Source organism: Pterocles gutturalis, unplaced genomic scaffold (genome assembly GCF_000699245.1).
Source record: "Pterocles gutturalis isolate BGI_N339 unplaced genomic scaffold, ASM69924v1 scaffold18675, whole genome shotgun sequence".
NCBI lineage: Eukaryota > Metazoa > Chordata > Aves > Pterocliformes > Pteroclidae > Pterocles > Pterocles gutturalis.
In genome coordinates, this window is record NW_010143898.1 from 1,491 (window position 1) to 24,684 (window position 23,194).

Sequence of the window (23,194 nt, forward strand, 5' to 3'; positions counted from 1 at the left end):
AAGGCACCGATCCATGTATAGAGAAGAAGAGTTAGGTGCAGAGAAGCAGCCTGCTGTACCACTGCGTGGGGCATCGGATCAAGCTCTGTGCCCTCCAGTTTCCAGGTTAGAGTGGCCATTCCTTGTCCCCGGACCCACTGAACCAGGGTCCTTCACGGATGGACTCCAGCCAGGGCAGCAGCCTTAGATTTCTGAATCACAAATGTGTATGCGCAGAGCATTTATTCTAATTCTGTTTATCGTTCTCAAGAACAGAGTTGCAGGATTTAACCACCTGTTAGTTGAGGGAGGAACCAGACAAAAATACCAAGGAAAGTGCTAAGCAAATATCATATTTTACCTTCACTCCTTCTGACAGATTTCTTCTTGCATTTGTGTGATTTTTGCAAAAAAAATAGAAGACAGATAAATCATTATGCTAGAAATTTTTTTTTAAAGTATCAGCCTGTCTTTATGTTCTCATTTACCTGAGTTTGAAGGTAGTTTTTAATAGCTCTTTCTCGTAATTATTTTGAATGTCTTCATTATTGGGTGTCCAGCTCACAATTTTGCGTGTTCCAAATTCAGAGCCTTTCAAAGGTGTCTAAAATGAAGGGTGCTTAAAATAGTCACCTTCGCATTCATGGGTCTCACTTCATTTATGTTCTAGAGATTTCATCAGGACAGAAACGAGCTTGTAGTAACCCATTGGTGAGGGTGTGCTAATCACATCAGTTTCAATAATTATAATTTAAAACTAATGCAAGTTAAAGGGCAAAACAAAATTATTTTCAATGTGAATCTTTATTCAGCACTTGATACACTTCTGAAGTACTGCTGTATTTCTGTATAAAAGGAAGTCTGCTTTGATTTTCAGAAGTCTGTTGAAATACTTCTAGTATAAAAATAGAATATGTTACAGCTGTTAAGCAATGGAAGTGCCATAAAGATCATGCAGACCATGACCATTTTGGTCACCATGTTACCATTTTCAGTATCTGAAGTCTGTATTTCTAAAAGTTAAGCCAGTGCTTTGAGAATGTGAAATATCATAAAAGGCAGATCATAATACTGAACAGTTTATTCAAACAGATAAGATATTCATGGTGCCTGCTGTCACTCTTTGGAGAATGACTAGATGCTTCCATATGGTAAAATGGTTTTTCCTCTGTATAACATCCTGAACTGAAGAAGTACTTTCTTGCCATTTTATGGATAAGAACCCTAAAAAAAAGTAATGTTTAAGATTTTGTGAAAAGTTGCTTAGCAAGACAGTATGGTGTGTGAGACTGTGCCAACCACCTGGACCTAGCAGCCTTCTCAAACAATTATACTCTCTCCCCAGAACCTGGCTGTTCTGGCTATTAGACTTATTCTGGATCCCTGACCTTCAAATATCTCCTAAGATCCCTGATCCAGTTCTGTTTCCTTATCTGTGAACTGTAGTTGTTTGGTTTGATTTAATTTTTGAGGTAATTGTAAATGTAGGTATGTCTATAATGACCTCAAAAATTACAACTCTCTCCATACACATACAGAATTAAAAAGTTAAAAACCATGAAATAAAAAATTCTATTTTATTTGGAAAAATTTATGTGGTAAGCACAAAATTTTGCAATTAATTACTGTGTCCATTGAGCTGCTTAAAATTCTACTGAAATTCTAGGGAAAAAGGTCTTTGATCAAAAATTTGTATATTGAAATTCCCATGGAATTCCAGTGAAAATATTGTTAACTGTCAAGTCTGTATTTGTTTATAACTGGAAAATTCACCTGTGTTGTATTGTGGAGAGCAGATACAAAGAAAGGGTCCTTACAGTTAATATGGGAGAGTGAGAATTCAGCCAGTGCTTTTGTGGACTGGTTTCAAATGCTTACCATGGCTAAAATGTGTTTCTTTTCTCTAAATTCAAAGAACACCAGGAAGGATTCAACTTGTAGACTTAACTCACAGATGGATTCTTTTTCTTATCTTATTTAAGAACTATGTCTAAGGTACAGGATAGTTGGAATGCTTCTGGAATAAATATGATATGTGGCAAAGCTAACTAAATCCTCTCTTGATCTAAATCCTCTGTGTTGCACTGCAGTCAGCCAATTTATATGGCACAGAGGTTATACTGTAGTATGATCCCAGGTATTTAAAGCTTTGTTGTTTGTCCGCTCATGTGAGGAATGTTGGACAATTATTTATGTTTCTTAGAAGTACTTTCAAACTGGACTAGCTAGGTTTTTTAACAGCAGTATTAATGATTTTTTTTAAAATGCTCTTGATGGCTGATTTACCACAATTGTTGAAAATACAGTTCACAATCAAGTCAAGTTTGAAATAGTAGCGTAAAAAAATAGATAAATAAATTTAAAAAAAGATTCTGAACCTAGAGGTTTGGCAGTTGGAGTTGTCTGATATATTTAATGTAGTCAAAATTTGTCAAACTTCAAGTTAAGCATCTTTTTACCATTGAACCAGTAGGCTTCTTTACAGTAACGGAGACAAATAACCTTGTCCAGGGTAGGAGGATGCCTTTCTCACTGGTTATGTTCTTCTAAATGTGCTTACGTTTTAAATAAAAGCTAATTGACAATATTTTTTTTCAGATAGACACCAATACATAGCACAATACATAGCACAAACAACAATATTCATCTATTTATTGTTGGTTGTGCTGCAGTTAGCTTGAATCCTTGCATGTAAATTCTATGTTACTACATCTGAACTGTAGCTTGCGTACTATATCATTCCTTAGTTATCTTTTTGAAAGAATCTCTCCATCTTTCTAATGTGACCACAGGACAGGAACTTACCAGACCCTGGGAATAATGGCAGTATTTCAGCTCTTTTATTAACAATTCAGAACCTTCAGTGACTGGTAAAAATGTTTAGCCTCTGTCCAAGCTCTTACAGGATTGAGGATACATGTATAAAATGAGTTCACTGGATCTCTATGAAGTTTCCAGAAACTCAGTTAAGCCAGATAAGCATTTACAAACCTTCACCTCAGTCTTCTGGCTTATTCTCTTAACTTAGGGAAAACCTGCTTTTAATCGACTGGCCAAACTCCCAGTAATAAATTCTTTATGATATATGGGACCTGAATACGTCTCTGCTGGCTTTGCCTCCAGTCAGTAAAACCCAGAAAATGGGAGAAATGTTGACTTTGGAGCGTCTCCTAGGTCATTAAATCTGGAATAACCTTCATTTGGATACAGCGAGTTACAAATCTTGGCCACAGGGCTTTAGAAACAGCTGTTGAGTGTGTCTGATATCACTCAACATTTCTAGTCATTTGTGGCTTTTTCAGAGAAGGTAACACTCGTTCCCTGTCCAGGGTCAAACTGCTTCCTCAGGTTTTGGAAGCTAGTTTCAGGCTCGAAATTACAAAGCCAATGGATTGTAGGTATAAGCTGTAAAATCTTCCCTAGTAAATGTACAGTTGTGGGCATTTGTAACATTCTAGACCATTTCTGTTGTTAAATTTGGAGTTGGGGCATCAATAATACATAGTCTCATTAAAAGAGAATGTGCTTTAATGTCATTGCACTGAGTTATTTTGGGTGATTCAGGTGACCCCATTTGAAATATAACAGATAAAACTATGCACCTGTGCATTCAATTGCAGAGTTTGCACCATGTACCTGGAAGGAAAACTAGTATGTTTCTTATAGACATTGAAGTTTTATTATTCCTATTCTTAAGTGCAAATGTATGCATTTAGTATCACACAAAGCTCAACTGGAGCTGTAACATATGGGCCCTCTTTTGGTTCCTGCCCCCTGGAAAGCCAAAACTAAACAAAAATACTACTCCTGCATGTCTCTGATTTGTTTCTGTTCTTTTCTTGGGATGATCTTGTTTGAAAACAGAAGGTTGGCACCTGAGAAAGGAAACACAGCAGTATGTGAAGCAGTGGGATGCTGGACAGGAGGGCTTGCGCTTTCTCCCAGAACCAGCACTGCAGTGCACAGTGCTTGCACATACTGTAATATTACCCCTGCACGGACTTTTGAGCAACCCTGGAAACTGATGTTAACTCTGCCTTATTGGAGTTGCCTGCTTTATGGTTTTCCAAAAAGTTTTTCCTAAACAAGTGATTCCTCATGTTCCTCTCTAGCTATGCTGGAAAGAGCGATATATGAAATTGAGTGCTTTGGTGCATTTGGCTGACTGCTTTTTAGTGGTGTACTCACTGAAGGATGGCAGTGAAGGCTTGTGCTATGTAGAAGATATTTCAGCAGCTGTTAAAAGAGAGCCCAGGCATTATTTTTTCTGAAATCAGGAAGAGATTTACCCTTGAGGCGGGGGTGGGTGTGTGTGTCTCTATCATTCAGTGTTCACTTGACTTTTTTTTATATTACTGGTATGCTCAGGCAGTGGCAGAGCTGAGGACAGGCAGCTCCTTTAGAGCCCTATCACTGAGCCCCACTGTACATCCCACAGCTGAGTCGTCCCCAAGGACAGAAGTCTCCTAGAACTCTGCTGCAGTTCATTCTGCACAGAGTCACTATGACAGCATTCAGACAGGTGGAAAAATAAACCCTCTTAGGGACATGTTTACAAATCGGTCATAAATTCTAATGAGATCAAGACCCAGGTTTAATATACAGTAAACTTCCACTTAGTGGCTACATACATGAGGTTGTAATGGTATTGCCCAGAAATAAGGGTCTTTACCATGTCGATGCTATTATAAACTGGGAAAATGAGCTGAAGGTTTTGTATAGATTCGGTTGGTACAGTTTTGCCAGTTACTTTGGAATAGAAATATATGAGTGTAGGAACATGACACTGATGGATACCACTGGATCTGCCTATGTAGATTAAATTTCTGGCAGGCTCGCGTGTGGGATGTTGGATGTTTAGCAGCCATTTGTAGCTACTGTGCTGATTGCAGAAATTTGGGCATGCACATAAAAATTCTTGAATTTTACTCTACAAAAAAATTTCTGTGTTGGGTGAAGGTGCCTGGGGAAATGCATGTGTACCTGTTGGTCCTGGTCAGTACAGTTCATTACAAGTATTAACAGGATCAGAGTCATGTCTGTTCTTTGCCTTGAGTCGTGAGGGGGTTTTTTTGTGGCTTTTTAAAAAGTATTACTCATTTGGTGTTCTGTGCTTCGAATGGATTTATTTTGAAATATTTATTATAACATTAATTTTTGATGTTTTACCAACACTGGGCAATGAAAACAGACTGTATTTCAGTTTCACTTCTGATTCAGTACGACTTCCAGTTCTTATTGCTCGTGACACTGTACAACCCGCAAGATATGCATGGCAATATACATAGAAACAAATCCAACACTTTCAGTGATGTTAAAATTGCCTATGTGATTTCTGCTAAGTGCAGGTCATGTGCTTTGAAGCCTTGATATCTTATGTGCTGACATCCAGGTGTGTCTTTCAAAAAGGTTAAATTGAAAATGAACATCATGGAGTGATTGTCCCATCAAAAGGAGCTTCCTAAAAATAGTTTTAGAGGAGATTTTAGGACAGATAGAGGAGCTATTTGTATGTACCATCTCTCATTTGCAGCCAGACTCATCCCAAAGATTTCTGTTTGGGAAAACTGAAGGCAGAGTTAATTCCTATTTCCTGCCTCGTCTGTTTGTGCAAAAAGGTACCACGGTGCTCCCCCAGCACAGAGAAGGAAGTGAGAGGCCCAGGGTCACTGCAGGGTCCTGGCTCTCCAAGAACACATTTTAGATGGGTTAAACCTGGCAAAGGCTGGTGGGAGACTAGATGACTGAAGAGTTAGATTGGAATGATTTTATAGGATTGGGCACATGGGAATGAATAAAACCCTTATTTTGTTGAGGGTAGAATGTGTGGGAAATGGGATATTTTTCTGTAATTGGAATCACTTTGGAGGGCGTGAAGGAATTACAGCAAAATCTGACCTATTGGTTGGCAGACTTCACAAATTGATGTCGGTGTGCAGGTGGAGGCAGTGGTAGATTTGTGGCTTACTGTGCTGGCTCTATTTTTAGTTTCTGACTGCTTGCAAGTTCCGTTTACAAATGTCAGGAGAATACATTAGGATTATCTGGTTTGTTGTAGAGGTAATAAAATGCTGTCCAATTTAGCCAATGAAATAGCTAAAGCAGGCTCCCACTGTCATGGCAGTGTAGCTGCTAAATGTATCCAGTGGCTCCACAGGATTTCTAAGCTGCCTGCTCTGCTCTTTCCTCATTGCTTGTTTCCCACCATTTTACTGATTCAATGTGGAGATGAGGAATCTGGTTTGTGTTTTTTTTTTTTCTTTTTCTTTTTTACATCAGAGTCTCTTCTGGGAATAATAAAAAATGTATGTCAAGAAGAAGGAAGGTGATGGTTCAGCAACAGCTCTATGTTTCATTCCTGCAGTGCCATACATTGCTTTTGGAGCATGGCAACGATACTGGAGGCATAAAGACCACTAGTTATTCCTTTGTGCAGGGATCTCAAGTGCTTGGATCCTAAGAAGTACCCCCCTAATAGACCTTTCAGCTTCAGTGCCTCGAATGGGAGCCAATCGTTGTCTTTAGAGGATGTGGTCAGTCTGCAGCAATCTGTATTGGTTGATACCCTGTATGCCAATATTACAGTTACTTTCTCTGCCATAGAGCCTGGACTCGTGGACAAACATTGCATTTAAGCTGGGGTAATTTACTGGTGAGCTTTATGATTGTACTTGTCAGCTAGAAGTATTAACATGCTTAAGTCAGGGCTGAAGATGCTTTAACATTGTTATTTGACTCTGAAAGAAAGACAAGTAGGTTGTTATTCCCATTAGAAAACTTGTATGTAAATAAATAATATAAAAATATAACTTTCCAGTGCTTAAATGGTCATTACTACTTTTATTATGGCCTTTTACCACTGCAAGTTAGTATTGTAGGGTACCAGTCATATTCGCTAGCTAGCAAAAATGTTTAAGCAGACTTGTGACACTGTTCATTAATACTTGTTTTTAATTGCTGTTTTAGATAGCTCAGGCCAAACAGATTGTGTGTCACTGCTGCGGATATTCACAGTGATAGAACACATAAAAATAAAGGCAGTTCTCATGCTGAAGACTTATGCTTTAAATACACCGAATATGTCCTCTAAAGCATTCTTAAGGTGTGTCTGTCTGTATGCACTTCCATCACCCGTAGAAATTATGTATTCATTTTTAAGGGAACCATAGAGTTAATTTCATTGAAGTCTTGAATTGAATGGGGTAAAAGCTGAGGCTCTAATTCCACCACAGAGGCCTGCTAGAAATAGAAGTAGGAGTAAAAGTGTGGCTTTGAACTGCATCATATGAAAGCAGTAACAACAAGAACATTGCAAGCTTGTGTGTACCTGTGAATTCCTTTTTTTTTTTTTTTTTTGATGCAACTTCTGCAGTTTTTGAAACTGTGTGCTCGTGAGGAGGCATACAATGACAAATTGATAGGCAATATATTATCATGCAGTGAAGTGTTCAAATTTGCAGCTGTATCACTGCAAGCTAGTGCCAACTTATTGAGTGTTGCTCTTGCCTGGCAAGTCTGACCAAGAAATATAGCCCTTTTTTCACCTAGGAGATGAAGTGTGGGAAATAATGATTTAACAATGAGAGGGAGATCTAAATCCATACTAAGTATTTCAGTACTCTTTAACTTTGAGAAAATGGGAACCTGGAAATGAACTTGATGACTTTTCTTTGTGTTTTGGCCAGCTATAATGATAAAGTCCAAACGTTTGTGATATCTGTCATGCTGTGACTTTTCTTTGTGTTTTGGCCAGCTGTAATGATAGAGTCCAAACGTTTGTGATATCTGTCATGCTTGTGGCCACAGCTGAGTCTCAGATCAGTAAGAAAAGGGTTATTTTTTCCTAGATTTTAGTTTCTGTTTATCCAGATAAGTGCCATAGAACTGCAGCTCGCTGTTACTGCAAAGGAACAGTCAAACCATAGCAGATCTGTTCTGCCAAGCTGTTCTAATAAATACTGTAATACTGAAAATTAGATATTGCATTTGTCAGTCTAAGATTGACAAAGACATTGATGAGTCTAGAACTGCATCTCGCTGTTACTGTAAAGAACAGTCAAACCATAGCAGCTCTGTTCTGCCAAGCTGTTCTAATAAATACTGTAATACTGAAAATTAGATATTGCATTTGTCAGTCTAAGATTGACAAAGACATTGATGAGTCTGGGTTTTTTTAGTTCAAGTATTTTTGTTTTACAAAAATGTATTTTTCATAGTTATTTATATGATATCTGTTCATGAAACAGCAGTAAAATTAATTCTTTTAGGCTTTATTCCAAGCCCTCTTAATATCAGAACTAGAGCACTGTGCATTTTATCAGAGAGCATAGGTTCAATTAGTCCTGTTCTCATTCAACAGTTTACAAAACACTGCAAGAAGTCTTGAGCTGCTCAGTGCTCAAGAGCTTGACATAGCCATAGTCTGTGAGAGCTGCAGTTTGATGAAGGCCCAGCTCCAAGTGACGTTCTCTTCTGATGGCCTTTTCTGCCTGCTTCTTCCCTGGTCTTCCTCTGGGGTGTTGAAAGGTGTTTTTCCTTGCACAGTGCTCCTAGAATTGGGAACTGTGATATGATAGAATAAGGATGCATGGAGTAAAATTATAAAAATATTTATAAACTATAAATATTTTTTCTAGTTGTTAGCCCATTTTTAAAGTCTCATTTTATTTTTTAGAGGCAGTATGCAGTCAAAATCAGAGCTGGTCAAAATTTTTCCTGCTAATGCTTTCTCTGTTGGAAATCACTGATCTGATGGAATTTGAAGCATTTCTTCAGGCTGTGTGAATTACCCTTGGGCTTTTTGGTGAAAAGATGATGGTCAAGAAGTCTGGATGTGCCTGCATAGTTTTGTGTCAGCCAGTTTAGGTGGAGTTTTGGGTCTTGCTGGAGCAAGAAGTGCTCTGAGACACGTTAAGTTTTCTGAGAGTTTAAAATTGTGGTTTCAATGTATTTTTACTCAAAACTGCATTTGAAATGCATCACGTTTCATAAACAGATTGTTTTTGAATTATGTTAATGTCTGCCCCGTAATGGTTTTGGAAGAAAGAAAAACATCTCTCGAGTGACCCAACCATTTGCTGGAGCATAAGCCCTTTCTTGTAGAGCTTTTTTTAGGTGTCAATCAGGTCATTCTAGTGGGAACTGGATGAAGCTAAGCCAATTAAGCCCATGTGTTGAAACTAGTTTTGTAGCTCTTGGACAAGAGAAGAAAGGATACAAGAAAGATTTAAAGTGATTCTAAATAATGTTTTCTTTCCTTCAGCTGTCTCCGTAATGAGGTACAGTGCATCATCGTTTGGATTTGCTGTAAGTAGAGATCCAATTTAAATATTCTCTACCATTTTTTTCATGGGCTTTTTCTGAACATGAAATACTGTATTTTTTCTTACTGTAAGTTCATGGCAAGGGGTACAAAGTCAATGATGGATTTGAAAAAATGTTGTTGAAGTCACGCCTTGGATAGTATAGTAAAGATAAATTCATTCTGCTTTTTCAGTTTCTAATTACTAGGTTGTATACTGTTGTTAATATCAATGGTTATATCTCATCTTTGTTAGACATCACCCACCAGATACAGTGTTCTTTTACAAAATCTCTCAGCTTAATCAGTTCTCTTGTTGAACTTGAGCCAAATCCTGAAGTTTGCTTCTGAACTTTTTGCATGACTGTTTTCATATTAAAGTCTATGGTAAAACTCCTATTGACTTTGTGATGGCAGCTTTCATCTCTAATAGTTGCTGTGACTTTCCTGACTAGCAGCAGAGCAAAAAATTCTTAATGACGAGCAAAATGACTAATTTCAAACAATTTGGCCTTTGCTTTCAAATTTGAAGGTTAGATTGACTGCAGAAAGTTTGAATTGAGGATGAAGGTTCTTACAGTGGGACAAGCCTAGCTTTCAGAGTTACCTGACATCATGTCTTCATTTACTTGAAATACAAACATGGCAGATTTTCTTATAATACACAATAATATGAAATCTGGATACAATGGGATTTTGAAAAAAAGTTGTTATTTCCTTGCTTTGAAAGAAAATTTTCTATAGCAGAAAATTAGTGAATTTGCAGGAAAAAGAGAATGCTTGACAAGCATTTTCAAACACATTTTTTTTTTCAGAGTCTTTGCATAAGAATAATATTAGTATTTTAACTCTTGTGGTACCACAGTGGCTGATGGTGTGCTTGGTTTGGTTTTTTAAAGTTCTCCACAGGTTATGCATTACAAATAAAAACTTTCAGTCCTTTGATTGACTTACTGAGCTCTGAATTGTGTCATTGTGAAATAATACATGGCAAAAATGTGAAGATCAATTTAATAAATGTAGATCCTGCTTTCATTAAAATGATTTATTTGAAGCTGCTTTGTGCCTGTGCAGCAGGATAGTAAATGCATTACTGTTAGTACAGGACACATTTAATGGCCCACAAAACAATTGACTCTGTGTCTCTTTCAGTTTGATGCTACCCTGGATGTTTTGTCATCAGCGATAGTTTTGTGGCGCTACAGCAACGCAGCTGCAGTGCATTCTGCACACAGGGAGTACATGTAAGTACACTTAATTACTTTTGGCTTTGATAGAGGCCTGCAGAGCTTTTGCTGTCAAGCTGTGATGCTACAGATTCCAGAGCTTTGACAAAAAAAACCATTTTGTCATGTCAGCAAGTATTCTTTCATTCTGCCAACTTATTGTTTGGTCCCAAACATGCAGCCTTTCCTTAGGCAAACCTCCCTGTGATTGTGATTTTCATTTTCTTTTTAGACAAGATAGTAACTGTAAGGGCTTTGTTATTTTCTTTTTTCTGTGCAGCATATGTATCAAATGAGCTGTACTAGCAATCCATAATGGATTTGTAAGTCTTTTAATTCGCGTCTTACTCCATTATTCTTACTAGTGTATGCTTTTAAAAGTGATGCTTATATTATATTTGTGCTTCCCTTAACAAGATTGGAATGTGAACCCCTTCTCTTTGAAACTGAATCACTCAACTGCTAGTGATATTATTAGAAGTGGAGAATACAGAATATCTGATAAGGTTAAGCCTATATTAGAGATATGATAGTAGGGTGATACACTTTGTTATAACTACTGTACAAAGAGAGAAATACACCCATTTTATTCTGGAGCTATCGCTGTTTTGGTAAGTAAGAGTATATCAATACTTGCATGTCATCTTTATGGAAAAAACTATATGCTTGCAAAGTAAGCACATTTAATGGTTGCTATATAGATCCCATGGAAAAAGTCTTTAATTTGCAGTGCAGTATTGATCACGGTGGAAATTGTATTCTGCATCATTGTGTATTGTGCAGCATTTCTTTTGGCAATGGATATGGTAGCTGAGAAGATCAGGTGGAGACTGGCTCGAGAGTTGTTCCAGCTAGTGCATAAAGAAGACTTTAACCTCCTACTCAAATTTTGCATGCATCTAGGTGGGGAGTTGCAGTACACTTATCTGCTTTGGTTTTGCTCTGTGCTGCCATTGCTACCAGTATCCCATCTGGCTTGTCTGAAGATGATTCAACTATCCACTGGAATGGAGAATTTTACAGTAAAGGGGGATAAGGTAGTTTTTGTTCTGAAACACCTCTAATGAAAAGAAGGGAAGCCTGATGAAACTGAGCTTTTCCCTAGCTGGTAGGATCATTTGAAAAATGATCCCCACACAGAGGGGACTATCACTTGTCTTCACAGTTATTTCCTATAACCTAAGAAAAGAGTAAGCAGTATTTTCACATGTATTAACTCAGGCTCATGCAAGAGCTTGCCAGCATTGTGAGTTCCTTTCTGGCAGGGCTCCATACATAACAGTTTGGAATAAAAGGCCACAGAAGATTTATGTGGCATTGATTCATAAAAATAAATCCAGAAACATGTGATTAAAATTAGTATTCCTTCACAAATTCGGAGGTCTTAACAGACATTTCCTGAGTATCTTGCTTTTGTGGGCGTCCAAAGAGATTCCTGTCAACATTCAATTAACATATTTTTGAAATCTCCTTCTGCTGAGCTTTTTCAAGTAAACCTTGTAAAGTACTTTACAGAGAAAATAAATCCCAATACAAAAGAAGAATAAACATATCCCTGTGGCTAAGCCAGCGAAGTGAACAAGCAAAGTAGCAAATGTCTTTTCCTGCTTTTTATGCTCGTTTTTAATTTGCTTTCATAGAATCCCTCTGCTTTACATAAGGCTAAATTAAGTCAGTGAATTACTTACCATGCCCTCTAGTTGAATACAGCTAAGGTTACAGATGAGATCAGCACTGAGTGAAAGAATGTTACCATATGCTGGGAATATGAATCACTGTATAGGCAGTCTGGTTATCTCTCCATTTCTAGATTTGACAGGAGAATCATCATAGTAGTGACAAGCGGAGAGATGGTTGTGTCTCTTAAGGCAATTCTTACTGTGTCAGATTTTTGAGGGAGGCACATTTCTAATTTCCTGTTGTGTTTAATCAATCTCTTGCTTGAAAGACTGCATGTAATTATTTTTCCTCTACACTACGAAAATGTTGCATGACTCCTCCTGGCTGCTTTCTTACCCTGTAAATAATGTTTGCATCATATGTGCCTATGCCTACACCTGGTCTTTCACAGTACTTTTTTCCTGTGTGCCAGTGCCTCAGTGGGGAAGTCTGCTGTCAGACTCCTGGACAGTTCGATGCAAATTCACGTAGGTGCGTAGGTCAAGCTGTGCATTGTTCCTGTTTCTGTGTGCCTTAGTGCAGGAGCCTGTGCAAAAGCATTAGTACTGTTTACCAGAGCAAGGTGTGCCAGAGTGACTTCAGTTTAGTTCTTTATTTGTACATCTGTCTTTCATTGATTTAAATATTACATCTGTCTGTGTATCCTAACATATCTGAAAATAACCTGAGCTCCTTGACAGAAGCCGAGTAGAATTGCCAATTAATTCTGCATTGCAAATTTATAAAACTCCCTGTTTCATAAACTTGACAGCAAGAGATTGATCCAAAGTCTGTTGAAATCAGTGGAAAGCCTCTTCTGGAAGGGCAACGTTAGATTCAGTCCTAGCTGTTGGACACCGTTGAGAGAGAACATAGAGATAGAAAGAAAAACAAAACCCCAGAAAAAGACACAGAGAATACAGCCTGACTCATGATGTGCTATGAATTAAATACTTGGAATAATATGCTAAGATGTAACAGAAGTGCGTAATCTTTCTGAAGATGTAGCCATATGGAAGATAGAAATGCAACATTTCATGGGCTGGTACTCAGAATGAACAGTGCAAAACTGCTCACTGTGCCAACTTCTGCTAAGCTGAACCATTGCATTTCCATTTGACTTCAGGGGAATTGTAGGGATGAATCTATCATGAAAATTTGTCCAGCTGAGTTTAACTCTGCTTAATGAGTTTCATTTTTACTAGATCATTTGATTTCTCTAATTTTCTGGGGCAAGATGAGAAAGTATTTTTTCAGTGTACACGTGACTGAATACAATGTGTATCTTTGTTGATTCTCATGGTGGATCCCATTTAGTAACTGCAAAATGTATTTTAACTTAACCTCTGCAATCTTCCCTTCTTGAAATTTCTTTGATATTGATAGCCTGAGAAGCCAAAGCTAGCAGGATTTTCACATCTTTTATTGATGAGAATTTTTCTTAAGTCATTGTGAAAAGATATATCTGGTTATGTTCAAGGTATGTCTTAAATTATGATGAAGTTTTTATGCTTTATTTTTAAACATACCAAGTGGCTTTGAAAATATAATGAATATTCACCAAGATCAGGTATAAACCACTGTAAGACTGTAGGCCATATGAGACACTGCTTGATTCTGCCTAGCTGGCTCATTAATGATAGAGTGTGTAGGAGTGGGATGAATACGAGATGTGTTTGTTACTGGTACTTTTTGGATAGTTTTGCACTTCACTGTCTTTCTGGTTTGGCAGTCAAATAAAAGAGGGTAAAACCAGGCTACTACATTTTCATGTATTTTAGAAGAGTGGTTGAAAGAATCGTATATCTTTGGGAAATGCAAGAATTGGGAAGGACTACAGATATCTGGAAAGAGAGAGTATATAGTTCATGAGTGCTTGATTTGCTCATCATGATCTGTTGGGTTGCAAGTTAACATGCAGGTGACTTAGAGGTGCTGAACAAGTCATCAACAAAGCAATAATCAAGAAGTCCAGGAAAGAAAAGAGTGATGAAATAGCTAGAGAAATAATTTTCATAGAATTGTAGAATGGTTTGGGTTGGAAGGAGCCTTAAAGATTGTTGAGTTCCAACGCCCCTGCCATGTAGATCAGGTTCCTGATTTTGAATCTCAACAAAAGATGAAAATTTACAACTAAAATAAAATTCTTGCAGTTCCCTATTTTTCTTCATAGGAGGAGAAGCTGAGAGGAAGGAATATACTCTGATAAACCAGAGATTGTAAAAATACAGTAGAGCCAATGTCTGTGCACTTTAGGCCAAGTACAGCTTATTGCTTCATGGTAAGAGTTTTGTGCTGTGCCTGCAGGCTTGGGACAGAACCGCAGTGCCGCAGAATGGCTGGGGTTGGCAGGCACTTCTGGAGGTCATCAGTCCAACCCCCTGCTCAAGGGAGGCTTGATGAGAGCAGGTTGCCAGGTCAGAGGTCGGAATCCAATATTCTGTTTTGTAATTTGAACATGGAACAATCACTGAGCCATTCAAAATGCTCTAAGAAATCTAAACGGTCCCCCTTCCTGCTCCGCATAACCAGTGTATGAATACTCTTGAATATTCTGCCCTTTAGTAAATATTTAGCAGCATAATAGCTTCTTGAACTGCTGAAGCAAATCTAAATTCTGTTGAGGGAAGAAATTTATTGACATTAATGTGGTAACAGTGGTTTTTCGTGTGCATAAATAAACCCAGTAAATAGCAGTAGAAGTAATTTCTTAATAGAAAACTGAAGCATTAGGGACCTGGAAAAATGTCTCATGAGAGGTTGAACTAGTAACCAGCTACATGGCCAAAGGGCAGCTTTTTGATCTATTAAATTCAGCAATGAAGGACTTAGATTGGAATGCTGGATCTGTGTGTGAGGAGGAGAAAGTCAGAAATACCACTGAAAAAGGAAAGATCAAGAAAACAGAATAACAAGCTTCGGGCACACCGTCTTGTGAAAAAACTGTAAAATATGGACCTTTTTATGTGTAGTTGGTTGGAAAAATCTTGTAACTGTGAACTAAGAAGATGTCTCTTGACTGATTCCCTCTGCTTAGGAAAGGACTTTGCTCAAAGTAAGTTAGTAGAGGTAGTTGGCAGCCTGCTCAGGTCAAATGGAGTAAATGGAGTAGTGCTACTTCTTACGCTATAAAGCAATATGCTTGTTGTTACATTACAGAGCTACAGTCTTTCTGTACAGTGCAGTGCAGGACTGAGTATCTGCTTATGCCCATAGGATCCGTTGCTCCTAGGATTTTTTTTTTGGCTGAGGGGTTTTGTTTGAGCTTGTATGTTCAGTGGTGTAAAAACTAACTCTGTGCAACATATTTAACATAGTGATTCTTGACAGTTGCAGCTGGTGTTTATTATATATTATTTTGTTGATGGTACCAACACAAATTCTGTGTTTCCTAAGAACCAGTCTGTCAACATCTTTCTTAAACCAGTGCCAGAGTAAAAACGAAACCTTACTCATTATGAGCATTCTGGATTATGCCAAGAGCAGAAAATTCACATTTCTTTCACTGTTTTGGGATTGGTGTTTGTTTTTTTATTATTTTTTTTTTCTTGATTGCATATGTCAGACTCCAGCTATTCTTTCTTTTTATTACTGTATTAAGAAAATTAAATTGTATCATGAACAAATAATTTCTAATGAACTCGTGGTGCTCTGTGTTGCCATGACATAATACATAATGAATGCAGATATGTTTTTTTTTCTTATCTTGGTGAAGCTTTTGTCCCAAACCATTGCAATAATATTAAAATAACAAGAACTAGAGTCTACAGTGTTGCAGGCAAAGGTGCAGATATCTGTCATACTTCCACCTGCTGCTGAGAAAGCTTTTTGACAGGAGAAAAAAGTGATTTCTATCCTTGGTGGGGCAGTGTATGATTCTGGAGAGTTCTCTGTGTGTAAAATGATACTTTACCTGGAAGAGTCGGTGGCTTCAGTTATCTCTGCTCATGTATTTATTTCGCATCATTTAAAAACAATAGATCAAGAATTGGGAAGGTCTTGCAGTCTTTGCAGCTTTGCAATTAGACATTGTCTAAAAACTTTGCTATCTGTCAGTAACTTAACTTTTGTCTCCATACGTACCTCAGCTGTGGCAGCTGGATTTGATACTGTCAGAGGTCTGAACCCATTGGCCAAGTGAAAAATGCCTGCCTTGGGATTTGATTCTTAATAGGTTCTTAAATTATGGGGAGAATGAACTGTTATTCTCATCTATTTTGACATCCAGAAGAGTAAAACTGTAAGAGCTTAATCCAAGAATTTCTAACTTAGTTTGAGCTAAAAGCAATCTCCAAGAAAGATGTTTGCTCATCAGGGACAGAGTAGATAGGAAATCTGACTCAAATGAGCATGCTGGATGCAACAATTAGGAAAATCTCACATCCTTCACTACCCTACCCTTATGTTTATTTATACTCAATGATAAAGACATACATCTCATTTCTATGTATGTGTGTATATATATATATACACAAATATGTATATCTCTTCAGTTTATAAATGCTCAACGTTGCTGTGTCTTTTTTCTGTCTGATGAAAGAACCATCTGGTGGTTCATTGGTGTTTTCAGTTGTCAGAGAACTCTAGGAATCCACTATGTGGATATCCACACATATGGCTTATCCATTACATAGGGGTATGTAATGAAGAGAAGACGGAAGGGAGGAATGGAGGAAGGATGTATATTCCGACCCTTTCCTAGGACCTCATGCACTAGGGGTGAAACTTAGGGGAATTAGAGTATTTTAAAACATTTTATGAAGCATATAAATTATACCAACAGTGCTTTTATAATACCCAGTTACTGCAACATTGCCAGTGTACTGATCCGTTTCCTTGGGTGCTTTATAGCCTCCTGGGTATATATTCTCTGTCAGTGATCTTTTCATGGAATATGCCTTGTGTTCAGTTTTTGATTGTAAGTAGCCTCTTCAGGTAAATGGGGCAGTGCAGCAAGGAGGCATATTAGTGTTTCAGATATTGCCACAAGTTGGTGCATGTTTACCAAGCAGAAGGATATAGCTTTAAACAGTTTTTCTTTTGTAACCTTACATCTTAGGCATCTGCCCTTTGGAGAAGCCTAGTCAAGTGATGAGAAACCCTTACCAGTTGCTTAGTTACCTTCTCTTTCGAATTTAGACATAAATAAGCAGCAATAATAAAATCATCTGTACAACTCTGTGTATGGTAAGTAGACACCCACTCTGAATGGAATACACCTGAAGGAACTGTCCTGTCCTTTGCTGTGGTGTTCCCTGTGTCAGCGTGGGTATCTTATGGACATATATTCCTTTGACACCTTGTTCTCCTCCTCTTTACTTTCTGGTGCAATTCATTTTTGGAAGACAAGCAAAATCGGATATATACATGGTATCCTTCAGTTGCTAGGGAAAAGTGCTGTATGGCTTTATGAAACTATATAGTTACTGCTTTGCACTACATTATCTCTTCAAACCACAAATCTACTTTTGCTCTGTAGTCTCTTGTCCAGTTCCTGATGGCCTAGTCCAGAGCACTCCAGAGGCTTTCATCCTGCCTGTGATTCTTGCTTTGAGGATGATCATTGGAACTGCCCTTTATTACTTTACTGCCCTGTGCAGAATTGGTAAAGGGCCATCACTGTCATCACCTCCTGCAGAGCCGCATTTGGTGGTAAAAGAAGTGGGTGTATCTGTGTGGCTGCTGGGTAAATGTGGGGAGTTAGTGGCTGGTGAGTTTGTGTAAAGACTTCTTTCTTCCTGGGAAAAGGTGTTGACAGGTGAGACCCTAAGATGGAGTGAGCCTCTCCTTCCAGCGTAATTGTAACCATTTTTTCTTCCTTGCTTCTGTTCAGATGACACCACTTGAGAATATTTACCACAGGTTTTCATCATGGGGAGCCTTATGGAAGTTATATTGAATATATGTGTCTTTTCCTCTGATTTATATAAGAGAGCATACTGATCTCTGTGCTTTCAGGGTATTTTCTGTCTTGGTTCACAGACTTAAAAAAGCCCTAGTTTTCAGTATTAGTGCTGTATTTAAATTTTCATGTGCGGATTGGCTCTGCCGTACTGGTTAGCCCAACTAAATGAGCACTGTCTATTTAGGTAGTGTTGAATGAAAATAATCCTCTCAATTCAGACCCAACATATCAGTCACATTGAAAAAACTGTGGATAATTTTATCTATGCCATACGTACGAAAGAGTCTTGAAGCACAGATGGCAAAATCCACACCTACCCACAGTTCAGGGCAAACCTCTGTGGCTGGAGGAAAAACTCTTTTGTGATGGGTGAATGGAATAACAAAGTGATCTGGAAAAATGTCAAATGCATGGGGATAGCTACAAACTGCAAATGGCTAAGAACCTACCTCTGCAGCTCTCCTTCTGTTCTCATCTACGATGAGTTGGTCCTCATGTGGCACATGCATGTCTGTCCTATTCAATGGAGGACAGTACAGAGTTTGCAAAATAAGTGTTCACCCGTGTTTGAATATCTGCTTTATAAGAGGAGAAATGTGGTTTCTAAACAATTCTTTCTTCTGAAATATTTAGCTGAAGTACTACATCCAGGTATAGGGCTAGATACAAGTTTTGGAGGTGTTTCTTTAGGCTGACTTATTAAACAGCATCATTTCTCCATAAATTCGTTATCCCATCTTTGGGCAAAAGTGAAGCAACCATAAACTTTGCTCTTATCCAGGCAGAAATGCATGTATGCATACATTTGTGCACGCACGCACGCAAAATCCTCGCACATAGAATTTATATTAAATATGAAATAGCAAATGTATATATTTATACATTCTAAAATCTGTTTCTAAAATTGTGGCATATGTAGACTTGGCAATGATTTTACTGGAGCTAGATCCAAAATCTATTTAATTTACGAAAGCCTTTCCTTTTACTTCACTGGTAGTTGATTAGGCAGTATTTGTGTGTGTTGCCTAGTATTCACACACAGATATGTATGTTGAACTAGGGATATGGTGGTGTTTTGTGCTGGAATTTGTTAATCACCATAAAAATGAGTGTTACAGAGATTCTCTAAAGACTTTAATTTCCAGCTTCAAGGGAATGACAGAATCTCTGATCACCTGCTACAAGGCTAGGAGGAGTGATCAGCTCTTCACAAGCTGGGAGGATGCTTATAATCAAGATGTACCATAAGTGCAATTGTACAAACTGTGCAGACCAGGAACTAGAAAACAGGTCGTAAGTGTTTTTTAAAATCTCTGAGCTGTCGAAGTGTCTATTAGCTTTTATTGGCAGATATTTAATACCTGGAGAATCAATTTATTTATGGAACTGTTGCCCCAGTTCAGCTGCATGATTTTAAAGGATGTAAATACCCTATTCTGCAGTGACTGGTTGAACTCCTGAGGATAATAAAAGTTTTAGAAGGCCTATAACAATTTCAACATGAAGTGGATATCTAGCATAGCTAATCTGAGTCTAAGATATAAACAGCATTTCCCCTGTATGTTCTGGAAGGAGAGGTTAGACCATGCGATAACACAGTGTGTTTTTTAATGTAATAATTGAGAAATTCGCTTTCAATGATTATTTGGAATATTACTTGAATTCTCTTTGTTTTGTAATCTGTGGAGTGGCTTTTTTGGTTGGTTTGGGTGTTTTTTTTAATGGTGAGAAAAAGGAGTAGCTGTAACAGTGCTGATCTGGATTCTGGCAGTTGGAGGTGGATTATGGAACACGTGTGATGAACAGTAAGCCCACTTCATTCCTTTTAAAGTGCATCTTAAAGTGACTCTGTTCCTTCTTCACCCAGCAACAAGCAGGTGTAAATACTCCGAAGAGCTGTGTTTCTGTACAGTTTGGCGTCCAAGCCCCCTTTGGTAACTAAACCTAATAGTAGATAAGCTACACTGCAAACGTGAACAAGCAATATGACTGTCTAACTGGACACAAAGAACCTTAAAGATTGTCAGCAGAGCATGGCAAAGAAGCAGGAACCTCAGGATTGAGGCTGACATTGCATCTTTTGCTGGTGTATTACAGTAATATGCCACAGTGGCTAATAATTGTTCTTTTTAGAATAAGTCTTTACTGGATTTAAGAGGCAGATTTTACAGTCTCTACAGTTCCGCATGTCACCCTAATGAAAAATGTGGCTAGAGTTATCTCAGCAGTATTGCAGAATGGGTAGCAAGGAACAAATGTTAGTGAACAGCTGCACTGTAATTTTAATTCCTCTTTTTAAAATAATGGGCAGCGGAGCTGTGCTTGTGGCACAGTGTGCAGTAGACTGGACAGGCCCTTTCCTGCCATGGAGATGTGGTATCCAGCTGTAGAGATCTGGCCATCACCTGCTCCTGCTGTGTCTGGGGTGTGGGAAGGGTGACTATCGCTGTGCAGGCAGACATTCCCAGCATGGCTGCTTAGACCTCTCTCCTGCTTCTTTACATACTCTTCCTTGGTGGCAGGAATGGTCCTTACCCCGTTCCTCCTGTTCCTCACCTGTGTGACAGCAGATTAGGGTGTGTAGATAGCAAAGGAGGCTGCTGTGGAGGGAAAGGTAGCTGTGAGGAGAAGAAAAGCTGAGGGTCCCAGAAGGACGTGGATTGCCGCTGAAATCAGGCAAAGAAGAGCAAAGACAGGCCCACATCTCCAGCATCCCCAGCCCTCCTTTAGCTCCCCAAATACTGACAAACCAGAATGCTGCCCTCTTGGGCAATCGCCTGGCATGTTGTGCCTTATGACTTCCCCTGAGTGATTCCATATGTGACATTTACTCTGTCACACACTAAAATCCTTTTAAATCATAGGGAAACAGGAATTAGCACATTTGTAGTTTTATTAAATTAATTGCTTTTATCATTTACATTTTTTCTTTCTTAAACTCTAGAGGTTTCATTAGCGGGTTTATTCAGAGATTAAATCCTGTATCCATCATAAAACTGATTTGCTCAGCTTTGCTGGAAAAGCTCACATTACTCCTGGGTTTAGAGCTCATATTGCTCTCGTTGGCCTGCAGCTCATTTTAATGCTAAGTTACAGATCCTTGCAAAGTAATAGTTTTAACACTACCTCTTCACTCCAGTGGTGAAAAGAGCCTGTAGAGATTTTAACGTTTCCTTTTCTGTGGGCTATTAGAAGCCATTAGTGCTGAAAGATCTTGACAGAGCCTGCAGAGATAAGGATTTTGTGAATAAAAATTCATAGGATCATAGGATAATTCAGGTTGGAAGGTGTCTCAGGAGGTCTCTAGCCCAGGCTCCTGCTCAAAGCAGAGTCAGCTGTGAGATCAGAATAGATTGCTCAGAACTTCATCCAGTCAGGTCTTGAAAACCTCCAAGGATGGAGACGCCACCACCTCTCTGGGCAAACTCTTCCACTATTCCCATAGTGGAAAACTTATTTATCTATTAAGAATAGATCATGCTAAGACTCTTAACAACCAAGAAAATACAGAATTAAAATAAATGAGACTAAACTAGTTCTTGGAAGGTAACAGTATGTAATAATGTAGTAATTAGGAGTATTATCTTTATGGTGTTGTAGATGACAGAGAATTGGATGAGGAACAGAAGCTTGTTTTGATGGCAGCTTTGCAATATGAGAACATAGTTTCTGCCTCAAGAATATTAATACAAATGCTAGTGGCTTACAATGATTTTTCTCACGGTTCTCTTTGTCACATTTATCTCTGTAGCTGCTGAAATTATTAAAATGTTTTCCATGAGTAAGGTAAGCAATGTTTTCAATGAATAAGGTAAGTAATTTTATTACAAGAAATAAATTTTTTCCAGTGAGAACAATCAGTCACTGGAACAACCTCCCCAGGGCCATGTTAGAGGAGGTTTTCAAGATAGGATTGTTCAGGCTGCTAGATAATCTCGTCTAGGCTCCCTTTCCCATGAAAGATGTTTTTTTGAGGTCCCTTCCAACCTGGGCTGTTCTGTGGTTCTGTGAGGTTCTTTACACTGGTAAAAGTAGTAAAAACCCAAATAACCCATGTAATCAAAAAAGATCAAGTAATCTAAGATACAGCAGTCAATAACAAAGGTGGGAGAATAGAGCAGTATTTGACAAGAAGGTTAGGTTTTTAATATTGCATTGTAGGTGTATCGTGTTAACAAAACTGGAAAGTAATTAGACTGCTACTGGCAATCTTGTTTTATTCCACATGGTGTCATCGCGTTTCAGGGGTTATTTTCATGAACTTGAAGTGTGGTGGTAAAATGGGTTCCAGGATGTAGCTGACGTGCTACCAAGTACGTGAGACTCCTTTCCCTCTCAGCTGCCCCAAAGCAACTGTCTCTGTGAGCTGCTAGGAGCAAGTTAACACGTCTTTGCAGATTGTATTTGTATGCATCACTAATTTGTTCTGAATCCTTAATTCTGTTGCACCACCTTCGCCGCATATGAGAGCAGATTGAGTTGAGAGGAGTAATTACCAAGAGCTTCGTTATGAACCCTCCTCAGTCCTGTGTCACTGTATTCTATTTGCAAGATGATAATTGAGAAGGGAAACCTCTTGCAGTGGCTATTTCACAGCAGTCAATTGATATGAAAAAAATTCTGTTATCTGTCACCCTTGTGTAGCTTACCCCAGATCTCTTTTGAGGTAGTATATCACAAAAGATTATCATTGGGTGTGTATTTGTAACTTTATTATCTGTTTATTTTTTACAAAATGGTACAAAACAAGTAGCTGAGATTCTAAATCTGCAGTCTCCAGGCTGCTGCTTACAAGGAAGAGCAGTCCCTTTGGCTGGAATGGGTCAACTCATGTAAAGAATAGTCAGTGTGGCAAGAGCCATCCTAAAGGTAAAATTGCTTTATTACATTGAAGATTAATCACCATAGAGATCTGGGGGTGATCAGTCTTTAGTTATGTGATGGAAATATTACAGAATTTTATCACTAGCTATAGGGAATCGTAACAAATAATAACAAAGGTAGGACAGAATTAAGGATAAATCCATTAATTAGAAGGCTGTTTTGCTGTGTCTGCTAGATGCAAATGAATTGAACAGTTGGACTTTTTCTCCTTAGGAAATTAATTTTGTGATAAGAAGAGGA

General features: G+C 38.3%; 1 protein-coding gene across 1 annotated transcript in view; it reads left to right on the forward strand.

Annotated features, from left to right (window-relative positions):
* Positions 1 to 9,241: 9,241 nt before the first annotated feature.
* Positions 9,242 to 23,194, forward strand: part of TMEM163 (transmembrane protein 163) — a gene marked incomplete at its 5' end in the record, with an annotated part of 40,692 nt that continues 26,739 nt past the window's right edge. Inside the window, 2 exons of the mRNA XM_010084933.1 lie at positions 9,242 to 9,285; positions 10,433 to 10,524. Of these exons, the coding sequence (XP_010083235.1) occupies positions 9,242 to 9,285; positions 10,433 to 10,524 (136 nt within the window). The remainder of the gene's footprint in view (positions 9,286 to 10,432; positions 10,525 to 23,194) is intronic.